The sequence below is a fragment of the Archocentrus centrarchus genome, chromosome 24 (genome assembly GCF_007364275.1).
Source record: "Archocentrus centrarchus isolate MPI-CPG fArcCen1 chromosome 24, fArcCen1, whole genome shotgun sequence".
NCBI lineage: Eukaryota > Metazoa > Chordata > Actinopteri > Cichliformes > Cichlidae > Archocentrus > Archocentrus centrarchus.
The window spans coordinates 1,355,992-1,371,396 of record NC_044369.1 but is presented as its reverse complement, the minus strand read 5'-3'; the positions used below and the strand labels follow the sequence as shown (position 1 = coordinate 1,371,396).

The window sequence follows — 15,405 nt, the reverse complement described above, 5'->3', positions numbered from 1 at the left end:
CGTCTCTCCTCCTCACATTCCCTCTGCTGTCCCAAAGAGAGACAGGAAATCCCCTCAGACAATGAAGGAAATCAAAATAGCTGCAATTTTGCTTCTGATGGATGAAACTTTTCATTCTACTGTATCCAGTTAGCTTGATACACATAGCCCCTCCTCTCTTGCAGAGGTGTGTGGGCTGTTGTCATGTGCACCGTAGGTGCAGCCGTCCACACACTTTTGCTCTTTTTGATGCATCGTGAAGAAACCCAAAGTCCCCTCGGAGCAGTCACCGCACCGACTGACACCTCAGACCGAACACTGAACACTTCCTGAAATACGAATGTGGGAAAAGGCTGGATGAATGCTGTGCAAAAGTCTTGAGCTGCCCCTCATTTCTTCCTGAAGGTCTTCCAAAGTTTCTTTTGGACATCGGCTGCTTCTTCACTCATTTCCAGTCTGTGTAGCTGAACATTAACACTGACCTGTGACTCATTCAGGCTCAAACATGCACCTAACCTGAGGGATAAACCAACACATAACAGACAACTAAGTCTTTAAGACCTTCATGTATCTCTGTGGTCATCAGCCCCTCAGCACAGTTACCACTCAGCCTGTCACACATTTAGCTTAAAGGCTAACAGCTGTTTGTTCAGGTTTTTATTATAAAAGTTTGGTTGAAGATAATTAAAAGCCAGTTTAATTGCCCACAGATGCCTGCAGGTGAGAGGGGGCAGCATTTAAAACCACACAGCTCAAAAATCCAAAACTCGACGTGTTATTAAAATGTTCGTGTCCTGCAGTTTGGATGAAACAACTTTATCCAAAAACAATTTAATTCATTTATTTTTTTGTATCTTCAGAAACAGAAACTAGCAGATTTCTGTAACGACGCTGCACCGTTTTTAGGTTGAACCTCCAATTATAATATTCAAATTAGCCGTTTTCGGTCCCTCGTTTTCATGCTGCAGGTTTTAATAACTGGAAGATGAATTCAAAGGAGATCTCAGAGGATTAACTCTAACACGCCACAGTTTTACTTTTCTGGGTTTTCTCCAATGAACAATTAAAAAAAATGAGATAAAATAAACTCTTAACGAGCTGCCTGTTAATCTGTGAGTCGTGGGTGTCTCACGGTCCAGAGGCCAAACGGAGATCCACATGATGACATTTCTGCTGTCTGGCAGGTAAAAAAATACAGACCCGAACTACCTGTGCAAAGGTTGAGCTGATGGAAAATCGACGTTTGAACGTGTCGGGAGGCGCTCACGTCTAACGGGGCTGAAATTAGATTTTTCTGGCAGTTGAGAGGCAGCGACTCCGCGGGTAGTTAATAAAAGAAAAAACGCTTTTTCTCCCTTAAAAATCAACTGAGCATTGATTTACAGTGACGAGGGGCTGGATGATGGAGGCCTGGATCAGACTGAGAGACTCGACACAAACATATTATTTCACAGCAGCACCGTGAGGCTGAATCCAAAGGCAGATTAATGCAATTTGGGGAAATTTTCCAATCATTTGATCATTAAAATGACAAAAAACTGAAAAAAAAAATCATTCCCACAGTCACAAACTGACAAAGACCCAGAGATGCTCCTTCAAAGGAGGCTCCACACCTGCAGAAATAAATGACTTCAACCCAAAACGCTGCAGATTCATCAGCTTTGTTTTCCTCCTTCGCAGCAGAGCAGGGTCGCGTTGAGCTAAACGCCACCCGGCTCACAGATATCAGGTTTACAGTCAGCCTGGCTCATGGGACCGTCGGGAGTTTTCAGGCTCAAAGCCAAAACATTAGGTACATTTAATCTTCAGCTTGTCTTTAAAAATCAGACTGATTATGGTTAAAGCTCGAGGAACATCCAAGTTCCCACAACTCACCTGGAGACAAAATTCTCACTAAGCCAAAACACACACACACACACACACACACACACATACACACACACACACACACACACACACACACACACACACACACACACACATACACACACACACACACACACACACACACACACACACACACACACACACACACACACACACACAGTCCTCCTGACACAAACAGCCAGTAGAGCACCAAACGTGGATTAAACACCACTAAAAACAGCCCTGAACAAATGCTGATAAAACCAGAGAGCAGCTGAAATTGCCGCTCTTAGTGAGTCTGTTTGTGGTGCTGAGGGCCACAAATAAAGGCAGCAGAGAGAAGTTTGGTTTGATGGGATCCAGGACACTAAAAACCAAGCAGAGTGTTTCTGTAAGAGTCTGGAACAAATAAGCTCGCCCTGTCGTCTCCAAATGCCTCAGATCTGAGCCCGTGCAGCTCCCACAGTGCAGTTTATTAACAGACCTGAGGAGAAACTTTAATTCAGTTAAACCTTCATAATGTAATAATCTGCATGCGAGCTGACAGTTAATGAAACACAGTATTAATGAGGCTTTAAAGCCATGCGAGCTCTGCAGACAGCACACCTCCTGCCACTATTTAAAACACCCACAGCAGCCAACAGCTGGATTAAGCTTCAAATACACTAAATTCAACCATATACAATAATTTTCACTGAACTGTAGTTAGCATTTGCTTTTTTATGGATGAGCTATAGCACATATTTTACACAGAAAACCATTTTTTGCCCCTGAATGTCGTCCAAAGCGGTTTATCTCAGTTATAAAGTTACATCACATGAAGTGCAGCTCCGGCCTGTAAAAATGGAGGCTGAGGGGCAGAATGAGGCCGAGGCGTGGAGTTCGGTTCAGCTGCTGGTTTGTCCTGCTGCAAGTGAAAATTCATGTTGCATCATAAACACTGAATGACTGACTTTAGTGTAGGAGTGCCTGCTATGCCCCACAGTGAAGAGAAAGGGGCTCCACGCCTGTACTCTTCCCGCCTGCCGCGGTCATGTGACATGCCTGTGTTTATATCACCGGCTGCAATCCTCGTGTTTCAGTCTGTGTCAGACTTCAGTGTTTGTTTCGCTTTGGTGCAAATCAAAGTGGCAGCAGGACAAACCCCCAGGACGGGGGTGGCCACAGACCACTGCTCTCTCTCCTTCCCCGTCCTCACTGATTTTCCTCTACTTCTGCTTTTTGTTAGTGTCCTCGTCACTACTGACAACTCCTGGGCTGCTCCTGATGTCCGGGCGAAATCCCAGACGTGGATCGGGGCATCAGCGAGCTTCTGGACAGTCTGTGGAGATTATTTGGCAGCATTGGAGGCACTGATTCACAACATCTCAGAGGTTCTCAGTTGGATTCAGGTCTGAACATGAGGTCCAGTCAGTGTCATCAATGTCACTCTGGTCACATGACTCCAGGTGTTTATCCTGCACGAGGAGGAGGCCAGAGTCCAGCATCAGTGGGTGTGAGGAGTCAGGGTCTTTTTTAGCATTTAAATGAGTCACAAACACAAAGTTTACTGCTCCATGAGATCAACTCTTTAATCAGTAACATGGCAGAAAATATTCCACCTTAAACGCTGCTCGTTTACACATTAGTGAGTAAAATAAAAGGTGGAGCCATTAAACAGCGAGTTATAATAATCCATCAGCCCTTCAAAACATACACCTGCTCTGTTAAACTTCCTGCTTTACATTTCCTGGATCTTTTTCAAATTAAAAGCCCTCTGCTGTCTCACTGGTCAGAAACACTTTTTTAAACAATGCTTTTATTGTGTAACAGTGAATAACACTGATGTCATGATATCTGGCAGTCCTGCGTGATTGTACAGGAACATGAGTGAGAGTGGGCCCGTGCAGATGTGCTGATGAAGATGCTCAGAGAGCACAGATGGAGACGAAGCCACGCGCAGAGGACTTTAAGATCTGTGCTTAAAGTCAGTCTAACATTTGATCATGTGATCAGGTACAGATGACTAATAATAAGACGTAACCTGCCACTATGCTTTTGCACGCTCTACCACAGGCCTGCGTGTGTCTGGTGCACTCCTGTGCTTCATCACGTAGCACTGCACCTCTGATAAAGAGAAAAAATCTGAACCTCACTCAGTTCTAAACCCTCTGACCGCGCCGTCTCCAGACTCTCACACCTGCCACACGTCATTAGCGCGAACCTGCTCTGACCTGTGAAGACAGCGAGGCGCCGGCGGCCGACCTGCCAGTTCTGGTGTTCCCTGCCGGGCTGCGAGCACAGGTCCCCCTACAGGACATCAGGCCTCACGCAGACCGACTGACAGTTCGGTCTGAAGCATTCACACGAGCTGCAGGTCTTTTTGTCGGTCTCCTCTGCTCCTCACACAAAGGAGCAGATGATGATCTTGCTGCTGGGTCTGTCTCCTGGTATCTATACACACTATGAAGACTGTGCTGGGGGGGGTACTGAAACCTGTTATTAATTATTAAAGACCAGAGTATCAGTAAGCTCCAACATTATCAGTACTGCTTTCAGTAGGTGGAGGATAGATTTACTATTAGTAAAAGTTATCGTTCACATTTTATCTGACCACCTCTGTTAAGACATTAATCTATGAAGGAGGGGGGGCGAGGGGGCGGGGCAGCTGTGGAGGAGGTTTGGTCCACTCTGCTCTGCAGGATTGTTTGAGGTCAGCCACATTGGAGGGTTTTCCAGCCTGTTTAAGGTCAGGATTTCCTGGTTCATGGTTCCATCAGTTACAGCAGCCTCAGACCATAAGACTACCACCTGCATGTCTGACTGTTGGTGTTCTTTATGAAACCCTGTGTTAGTTTCTGCAGATGTAACGGGACTCAAACCTTCCAGAAAGTTCCGCTTCGGTCTCGTCGGTCCACAGAATATTTTCCCAGAAGTCTCGGGGTTCATCCAGATGTTTGTTGGCAGATGTGAGATGAGCCTTTGTGTTCTTGTTGGTCAGCAGTGGTTTTCTCCTTGGAGCTCTCCCATGGAGGCCATCTTTGTCTCTGTCTGATTGTTGAATCGTGAACTCTGACCTTAGCTGAGCCAAGTGAGGCCTGCAGTTCTTTAGATGTTGTTCTGGGTTCTTCTGTGACCTCTTGGATGAGTCCTCGATGCTCTTGGAGTAATTTTGGTAGCCTGGGAAGGTTCCCACTGTTCCAGGTTTTCTCCGTGTGTGGATAACGGCTCTCACCGTGGTTCTCTGGAGTCCCAAAGCCTCAGAAATGTCTCTGTAACCCTCTCAGACTGATAGATGTCAGTGCTTCTTTAGATCGTGGATGATGTGCTGCTGTTTGCGACCTTTTAGCCTGCTTCACTTTGTCAGACAGGCTCTATTTAAGGGATTTGTTGCTGATTGAGCAGGTCTGCAGTGATCAGGCCTGAGTGTGGCACTGAAACTGAACTCAGCTTTCCTAAGAAGGTGGTTAATCAGTTTCAGTGAGTCAGGCTGCAGTCAAACTAATGTTACAGCACAATAAATGTCAGAAAAAGTCCTCCATCTGTTCAGGGTGGAGGTTTAAATCCTACATAGTGGGTACAGTATGTATGGGCTTCATTTATACTGGATGGCTGAATGAATTCATCATATTTAGTTTCTTATTTGTGGGCAGATCATACAGGACAAAACCAGGTATGACCTGAAATCATTTTAATTCTGTTCTCAATTTGATTCTTTTCTGCTCCAAAAAGTACCAATAAGAATACTGCTAAAGTACCGCACCAATAAGCAGTACTACTATGAGTGGTGGTACCGTTAAAATCTCAATGGTACTCATCACTATTGCAGCACGTATACGTGTCATACTGGAGGAACTGGACTACCTGTGCGACCTGAACGGGCTGCAGGGACCGACTCGCTCTCGGCTATGATGAGGACCGCAGCACAAAACTCAGTGAGGAGCTTCTGGGTTTGAATCCGCTGACCCGCTGGGGCCTTTGTTGTTAAAACCACACATGGACTTTCACCCTTTAAAAGCTGAAAATATTCATTTTATGTCCACAGACACTTTACCTCACCTGTAAAGGTAAGGTGACAGCTGTGAAAGGCTCCAGGCTGATGCTGCTGCACGTGTTTTCATCAGCTGCAGGTTGGCTTCAGTCCTCTGTTTTGCACACTAAAGTTTGCCCGTGTTGACCCCGAGCTGAGGTCGTTGAAAAGTGCCCGAATAACTTTCTACTTCTAACAAAGAAAGTTTGAAGAAGGCTGCTGAGAACAGCTCAAACTCGAGGCATCGTGACCCCTCACAGAAAGAATGATTCCACTTTAAAAAAAGCAGAAAATCACGTTATACACCGGGAGGCTTCAGCTCCCTCTGATAAAAAATTACACTTCTCTAATGAAAATTATGACTCTCGGTTTGAATCCAGCGGCTCAAAGAGCAGCAGCTCAGTCTGTGTGGGGATAAGACTCTGAAATGATTATTCCCACATTCCTGCAGACGGTACTTTGAAATGACTGTGGATGTGGACGCTGCCCACTCTACCTGTTTGTAAACTGGATCCCAGAATCTAAACTGTCACTCTGAAAGTGAGACACGCGCTGCCCGCGGTTCACGTCTCTGTTCGTGGTAAAGATCTCGGCTTTTAAAGGTTTAGGTCGTGAAGGTCGGCCTTTACCACCTGAAGCTGAACTTCCATGAATCAGTGTACGATGGGTCATACGGGTCACTGAGGTGATCCTCCCAGCACCTGTAAAGGTGAGCGTTCCCTGACTGCTGTTGGCTGTTAAAGGTCGTCCACTGTGAATGTTTCTATTTTTAGAATTTGTTTTAATGTATTAACATCTACTATGACTTTAACCTGGGGTTTTTCTTTGATTTCCATCATTTATCTCTTTACTTTTTTAAAACAAACCCAGTTCTGAAAGAGTTGGGACGCTGTGGAAAATGTGAATGACCAGACCCATCACCGATGAGGACATCCTCCCACGATAATAAATGTAGAAGTCAGGATAACGCTACAGCCACGTTTCATAACAGAAACCCTTCAGTCTGATTATCGTCTGCAAAACTATTTGATCCAAATACATTATCACCCCTGGGTTAGTAAAGATATGACACATATAATACTTATGTGTTATGTTAGATGATGCTCAGCCAATCAGAAGTTGGTATCACAGGCTAATCAATCAGGCTGCAGCCCAGAACAGATGCTCCTATAAACAGACTGACTCTTTACCTGGAAGGTTCTCACTATCAGCTGCTGCCAGCTGTTCAGGGACCGAGGTCAGCTGACAGATGTGGGCAATCCCACTTTCTCCATTTCAGTCAAAAATGGTCAAGTAGGAATAGCCAATCACACGGTACAATATGATCACATGACTAGGCTAAGCCAATCAGGTACAAGAAAGAGGCTGCATATCATTAGCACATATTATCATAGCATTAGCAGCCTGTTGTTTACTCTCCATGTCAGATGAAGTGCCTCAGTTCTCAGTTAGAAGCTCTACCTTTAAACAAACCGACCCTGTGAGCAAAGAGAAAAACCTTCAGATCCAGCTCCTCTGTCTTCAGGAGTGGGTTCATCTGATTTTTAAAACGCCAACAGCAGATATACAAACTCCCGTTCACACGAGCAACTGAACCTCTCCCTCCGATGAAGATGCAGTAACAGTGGGACAGAGTGTCATTATATGCTGACGATGTGATTTTGTTTATTGTTTATTTTGTTTGATATTTATTTACATAAATACAATAAACATTTTGTGATTTCTGCTCTGACTTTTTTCCTTTTCTTCATTGTGTAAAGATAAAAATCACTACCTGTTTTCTAACATTTTATAGATCAAAGATAGTCGCTTACATCGAGCCCCGTACGTCATCGTTTACCTGCAGATGGCTCCGTATCCGGGAACTATGTGACACTCCGCTCCTTGGCAGTAGTTTGGCTGGAGGACACAAAGACTTTGACAGGGGAGGCCGTCCACCGACGCGAAGCCCGGCTCGCACCGACACTGAGCCTCCTTCGACCAGGCGTTCACCACACAGCGGGAAAACTCACCGCAGGCCTGGAACTTGCAGGGATCGGCCTGATCGGCTGCGAGGAAGGGAGAAAGATGTGGAGAGATATTAGTATTCACGAGGAGTGCTCCTACGCCTCCCTCTAACCACCCTCCTCTCTCCGGGAGGTGCCGAGGAACGTTTGATTTTAATGAGATCCTCTCCTCCTGCTCTGCACTGAAATTAAGATTTCGCCCGTGGCGTGGACGGCTTCCCAGACTAAACGTCAGATTCACTCCAGGAAAATGAGCGTGTGTGGAGGGTTTCAGGGAGCCTCAGCATGTGGTCAGTATCTGTAATTCAAACATACATCAGCATGTATGTGTGCATGAGTCAGGGTTTCTTCTGTACAGCCTTCCTGTCCTGCACAGTTCCTATTTATTTATACAGTATAACTATCAGTGTACGTCAGCTGGAACAAGAAAACCAAGTGCTTTGACTGTGTTACAGAAACACACACTTTTACATCAAATAAATAATATCTGTCCCCCTCAGAACCTCTCAGGCACAGTTTAACTTGCAAATGTAAAAAATCTATCAAACAAAAAAATACAATCTTTGGGTGATTGATTGTAATCCTCAAACAACAACAGAATTTAAGGATTTATAAACCTGCATTCATGTGTTGTTACTCTGCATGCAGAGGTCTGCAGCCTCTTTTAGTTCAAAATACTGTCAACAACTATATAAAATACACTCACCGGCCACTTTAGTACTGATCTGGTGACTGTGGAGGCCATCAGCATGCACTGAACCTTTTTGTCATGCTTTCATGTTATTTACCTTCTGAACAGAGCGGCAGAAACTGAGACTCCAGGCAAAGTTTTTCCGGTCTTCTATTGTCTGATTCTGTCCGGTCTGTGTGAACTGCAGCCTCAGTTTCCTGTTCTTACCTGGCAGGAGTGGCGCCCAGTGTGGACCACCTGCTTCAAGCTTCGACATGCTGTGCATTCAGAGATGCTCTTCTGCATACACTGGTTGTAAAGAGTGATTATCTGAGCTACTGTTGCCTTCCTGTCGGCTCCCCTCTGACCTCTGGCATCAGAGGGGCACTTTCAGTCAGAGAGCTGCTGCTCACTGGATATTTTCTCTTTTTCAGACCTTCTCTGTGAACCCTACAGATGGCTGCGTGGGAAAATCCCAGCAGATCAGCAGTTTCTGAAACCCTGAGACCAGCTCGTCTGACACCAACAACCAAAGTCACTTAAATTCTGATGCTCACTTTGAACTTTAGCAGGTCATCTTCACCGTGTCTGCAGCCCTGAATGCACTGAATAACTGCCATGCGCTCGGCTGATGAGACGCGCGTTAACGAGCAGTGGAACAGGTGTCCCTAATAATGTGGCCAGTGAGTATATATGTTTCATTTTTACCATTATATCACAGGACCCTGATACAGATTATATGCATTTTCTCCAAACTCTTCAGAGTACAGATGAAGGCACTAACACGTTTTACACTGTGTGACATAAAAAACTTCCAGCCCTGTTTTTGTGCGCATGGCTGAGAGCTGATAACAGGATCAAGTATTCTTTACATCTAATAACAACCCGCCTCGTGTACAACACGACTGTTTCAGCAAAAACCTGATACCCAATCAAGACGCCCGCCTCGAGACAAAAGATGTTGCAGCAGCACTTCTGCCGCTCACTTCTCATCTTCATCACCATTATTCAGGCCCTGTAATGTTCTGTACGATCCCACCGCGTGCTGCTGGATTTCACATACAGACCTAATTACGCAGTCTGTGTTTGTGATCTCTGCTCCCAGCCTCAGACTCATCTGTGGAGAATATTACAACTGTGTGGAGCGCACACAGAGGAGCACCGCCGATACAACAAATGTGAATTATTCTAAGATGCTGGTTTATGTCTCATACATAAAAATATAAACTGACATCATAAAACACCACCGTGCTGCTGTGAGAGCCAGAACTCAAAACGCTGAGAAAATAACTAAAACCCTTCAAGTTTCCAGTTATAAAGGCAAAACTTTGGGACGATAACGCTCTGCCAATCAGGAAGCTCCGTGAAGGTTACCTCATTTCCTTGTTACCTGGAAGCAGGAGGCTGAAGGCATCAGCTGTCTAACAGTTCAACATGAAAACATTGATTCCTTTTATGCAGCTCTTATTGGCTAGAAGGTCAAAGGTCAAAAACCTGATGACCTGTTCAAAGACAGAGACCGGTCTCCTGCCATCAAGCTAATATTTCGTCATTCAGAACAACTTTGCATTGATTTACGATGATGCTGCGTTTGGGATATTCAGGTTGTGAATCACAGGTAGAGCAGGAACCGCGGTGCTGAAGCTCATGAGGACCCAAATAAATCAACAATAGGTCAGAGTTCACATCCAGACAAAAAAAAGCACTTTGGTTCAGGATGGAGGGGGCTCAGCATGTCTGTCCCTCTGTGAGGCCACCTTTCTAACCCGTATGTGTTTCATTTCATGTGCGTACCTGGTTCGATGTCCAGCGAGTGGGCGTCGATCTGGATGTGCAGCTTCTTGGCGGCAGAGGTGCAGAACTCCTCCAGGATGCAGTGCACCGCCTCGGTGATGTTGTACGGCACCGACTTGGCGAACTTCATCTTGCTGTTGACGACCACGCTGCCCTTCCTGAAGTTGAGGATCTCTAGTTTCTTGAAGCCCGTCAGGTTGGCCTGCAGGAACGGCAGCAGCTGCAGAAGAAGAAGAAGCAGCAGAGAGTGACGTGGCCCGTCAAACAGCCCGAGAGGCCACGGGGGAGTCTGATTGTTCCTCAGAGCGAAGACGCTGTTAAACATTTGACAGTTAATTTGATATTAATGACCGAGTGCTCGGTTTCATTTATCAAAACGCCTCATCTGTTATACATGAGAAGCTGTACACACAAGGAAGGAAAATTACACATTTTCTCTGAGCTCTTTAGAGAATCTGCACAAAACAAAACTGAAGGAAAAACAAAAGAAAATGGATGTAAATGCAGTTTGGGGCGATTAAACTGTCTCATTACGAATTCTGTCTAAACTGAGCGAGTTCATAAATAACTTGATGCCTCTCTGCTCACATAATTCACATCTTTTATGCCCGTGAAGCCTCGGCTGAATTGATGCACCCCGTCTGATCCCGGCCCGTGCTTTGTGTGAACGTTTCTTTCTACAAATCAATACGTTCATCTACGTTTCCTCCTGCTCGGGCGATTCCTGCATCGCCTGGACTCACACTGAAGATTAATGTTGTAACTCTGGAGCTGCAAAGACTACAGAACATCTTTTAAATCATACAAACATCTTTCCGAGGAAGAAACCAGCCCACTGTTTGAGTCGATCCTCAGTCAGCAGACACACAAAGGAGAGATTAAAGTAATAATTTTAAACTTTAATGTGATGTGGATGGACTGGGCCTTTAAACCACAAAGTAATCAGAGGATTTATCCAGTTTTTCAAGTTTAATCCCAATTTTTGTGCCATGAATTGAATGTCTTATTCTTCTTAATAGGATTACAGCCCTGGTCTTTTCTCCCTTCAGTTTAAGTCAGTTCTTCTTCTTCATACCATCCATGATGAAGTCACTTTAAAGTCGATCCTTTGGTGCAACTACTACTAGAAATTATGGATCACTTTTATATGCGACGCGGTTTATATGCACACATTTGTAGCAGCAGGAGCAGTTAACTGGTTCCTTCTGGCTCTTTCCACTTATTCGCTGCTCTGTGTTCAGTTTTGCTACATTTGCTGTTAAAGCGTCACCTCCAAAAGCTCCACCCCATGAAAAGAGCAGAAAGGCTTTTTCCACATTTGGCATGATAAGCTGTCGAGGACCCCTTCTATTATTAATGGTATTACTGACGGTGGTGTTGAGGGGAGGCTCAGCATCTCTGGGATGCCTGAGCGGAGCCCTCAGAGATGCAGTGACCTGTCTGTCTCCTGTTTGGCGCTGATTGTTTTTCCTCAGTGAAAGGCCTCAGGAACAGCCCGCTCCCTCTCCTGGATGCTCTCTGTGGAAGAATAAACCTCAGCCGCACTCGTGCAGACGCCACAAACCACAGGACACGTTCACAAAGCCTCACTGGGCTGGCGGTGCCGTCAGACTGACTAAAACTAAACTATTTTCGATTTTGTGAGTCCGCAGTAGTGTTTCAGTTTTCACTGGAGCGCTCTCTCAATTTCCTTCTCGGACAGTCGGAGCTTCACAATCTGAGATGGCAGCAGCAGCAGCAGCGACGTGAACGGCTGTAAAACCGTAAAATGTGCAATCGGGTGTACCACATTACATAATCCCCACAGAGCACCGACTGGGCTCCACCCGTGAAGGCGCTGCAGCGGCATTGCTGGGAACGGCAGGAGTGACGCCATTCCCAGCTACAACATCCGACTCATGAGGGAAAGGAGCACAGCGATGACCCCAACTCTAACCCGAACCCCGTCCTGGTCTTTAGGAGCCACATGTGTGGATGAGAGGGCGGAGAGCAAAATGAATTATTTGCATTAAATTATCTACTTTATTTATGACGTAATTATTGAAGTGTCTCAGTATCTGCTGATGAGGTTTACTTCAATCTTAATCATTTTTAATTCATTCAATATTTTCAACAACTTTTTTTTACAAAGTAATTCAGTTTTCCTGTTTCCAGTTCAAAGAATTGTTAAATCAGACGCAGTGATAGATGCACACAAACACACATTTACACAAGTGCGTTCACAAAGTTTAACACTTTAAAGTCGGGTTTAATCACAATAAGTCCAGTTTAATCAAAGACGCTCATTTCTTCCCACATTACACTGTGTGTGTGTGTGTGTGTGTGTGTGTGTGTGTGTGTGTGTGTGTGTGTGTGTGTGTGTGTGTGTGTGTGTGTGGCTGGCAGCGACTGCCACTGATGCTGTTTACTGTCATCACTTCTCTTCATTCATTCCTCCTGTTTTTTAAGTGTCCTCACCTTAAATGAGACGTCACGTCGACAGATTAGTATCTCTGAAAAGTTACTCATTTGTGCGTGCGCGCACACACACACACACACACACACACACACACAGACTGCAGAAACTTCTGCAGTCAAACTAAAATAAATACTCGGCAGGTTTGTTTCTCTAATTCCCATCGACCGAACATAATTACCTCCACTGATGCGGTTTGAACTGTTCACCCAAACGAAGAGTTAAATCTATTCAGAAAATGTGGGTCCCTAAAGGATTTAAAGCGAGGTAATATCTATAGGCCCGTGTTGCAGGGCTGGAATTCATTTTTCACCGCCAGCAGCGATAAACAGCAGCAGAGCGAGGAGACCTGAAGGCTGCTGGTTCAATTCCTCGAGTTAAACACAAATAAAAAAGCTTCTCTGAGTTTTTCAAGTCACCTATTACTCAGATGTCTCCATTTTCCCGCCTGCTCCTCTTTTAATTAGCCGATATCGCTGGTAATGCAAACTCAGCATTTCTGCACACTCAATGGTTTCCTGCCAAGCTTCCCAATTAAAAAATAAAACACACCAATCTATTCCCCTCTGCCCCTGTTTCCAACATTCAAAGCTACCATCACTGAAACTCATAGGCTGCTTTTCCTGTGAGGCTTTTAATGTGAAACATCTGCAGGAAGTGCTTCCTGTAAATGACTGCAGCAGGTATTTGTCACTAAAAATTAATCTAAAAATAAATATTGGCTGTAAATGAACAGACCCTCACGCCTGGACTGGATCGCTTCAGCTGTGTGATGTGTAGAGCAAACAGTCCAATTGTATGTCAGTAAAGAGCAGACAGACCTGCCAAACATCTGGAACCGCCAAGCAGGCTCCAGCCAACCAGGAGATTCGAACCAGGAACCTTCGTGCTCTAAGGCAACGGTTCACCCACTTTATTAGAGTCAAAACTTTAATCATGCAGCACCAGATTACAGCAGTCATCTCAGGGGGCTGCATGCTGTAAGGTGGAGGGAGAACAATCAGATGATCCCTATGAGCAGAGCTCAAGTAGGCCGTGAGCAGTTAGGACACGGAGAGGAAGCTCTGACTGTGCATGCAGGTTTTATTAAAGTTAGAGCTCCATTCACTCAGACTGCTGCTGGTCTGAGTGAACGGAGCTCCTCAGTGTTGGCCTGCTGAAGGTCACCTGACGGCTGGTGTGGTCCAATGTTTTGGATCAATGTCCCACAAGAACAGCAATTTGGATGCTCTCCACTAGTTAGTGACATCATGTGGACCGAAAAACTGGGATGAATCATCACAATAATTGCTAATCCTCCAATCTCATTGTACATCCTGTATAATGACAATAAAGGCATTCTATTCTATTCTATTCTAATAAACAAAAAAAATAACCACTAGCTGTACTTTGATTGTGAAACTGGGAACTCAAAACTGTAACTTCCTCAAATCCATCTGAGTTCAGCGTTTTAACTCTACGTCTTACTCAGACCTGGGATCAGTATTCAAAAGCCAAATATCTCATTCTGATAATGCAGGGTCAGGGTACCCATCACCATCATCATCATCATCATCATCTGTGACGGTTAAATAAACCTACAGAAAAACCTCACCTCTGCACTCTTATCCAACACATTTAAACCAGCTGAACACCTAACAGGGTCGAAGGTGAACTTCTGCCCGGCTGCTAATTATAGGGATTTACTAATTAGTTTAAGGAGGAGTGCTAATGATTGGTCTATTCAAATGAGAATAATAACACAACATCCTGCAGAGTGTGAAGGCTTATAAAAGTGTCTGAAAGCTGTGAAATATGGATGCAGCCCCCATTCTTAAGATATCATTTGATCCACAGTATCAGCTGAAGGACACTGATGGCAGGTGATAATCTACAAATAAAGCTGCAGTAAGACGGAGGCACGTCTCACCGTCTTTACATTAGTATTTCAGGGAGAGGGCTCACACCATCCACTGACGATTATATTCCCCTGGCGTGTTCTTCCTGCCTCATTAATCCAGCAGAGTCATTGTTCAGAGAGAAATAAGGGCTGTATTGTACCTGCCTGAGCTTGAAATTATTCTCTCGCTTCATCCAAAACATCAAAACATATCCATTCACAGCACAACAACCTGCAGCTCCGGCTCCGAGGGCTCCTGGAGATCTCATCCAGAATGAGAACGGAGCTGCTCCTGGTATTAATTGTCTCTGGCTTTCTGTTTTACCTGTCAAGTCACAGAAGTGCGAGGCATCGCACTCACCGGGCACTGCGTTTACACGCTCGAAATACCTCAATTAATCTGAATATTTTAATCAAAGAAGGAAAAACAGCACAGCCGCATCAAAGTGAGATGAAACCAGCTCCAATTAGGCCTCAGTTTTGGAATATTCTCCTCTTACTGTAATAATGTATGAAATGACATGAAAGGAGTCTCTGGTGGTGATGGAGCCACAGATGATTATCATCTGAATCTGCAGCTCCCCGACCTCTCAGGCTGCAGCCTCACTGCTGTGATACACACTCTGCTCTTTAAGGCTGCACCCAAAATATTCAACAATTTGGACTTTTCTTCGTAGGGTAGGTTACTCAGTTTCACAAACCGGATCATTTCCGGATGAGTTTTGCTTCTAAATTCAGAAAAACCTG

At 44.9% G+C, this 15,405-nt stretch overlaps 1 protein-coding gene across 2 annotated transcripts in view; it reads right to left on the bottom strand.

Annotated features, from left to right (window-relative positions):
• LOC115774244 (interphotoreceptor matrix proteoglycan 1-like) overlaps positions 1 to 15,405 on the bottom strand; it is a 62,702-nt gene that overhangs the window by 9,267 nt on the left and 38,030 nt on the right. For both annotated transcript variants that reach the window (XM_030721413.1, XM_030721414.1), the window contains 2 exons: positions 10,325 to 10,544; positions 7,695 to 7,902 (listed from right to left, as the gene is read on the bottom strand). In XM_030721413.1, coding sequence (XP_030577273.1) covers positions 7,695 to 7,902; positions 10,325 to 10,544 — 428 coding nt within the window. The remainder of the gene's footprint in view (positions 1 to 7,694; positions 7,903 to 10,324; positions 10,545 to 15,405) is intronic.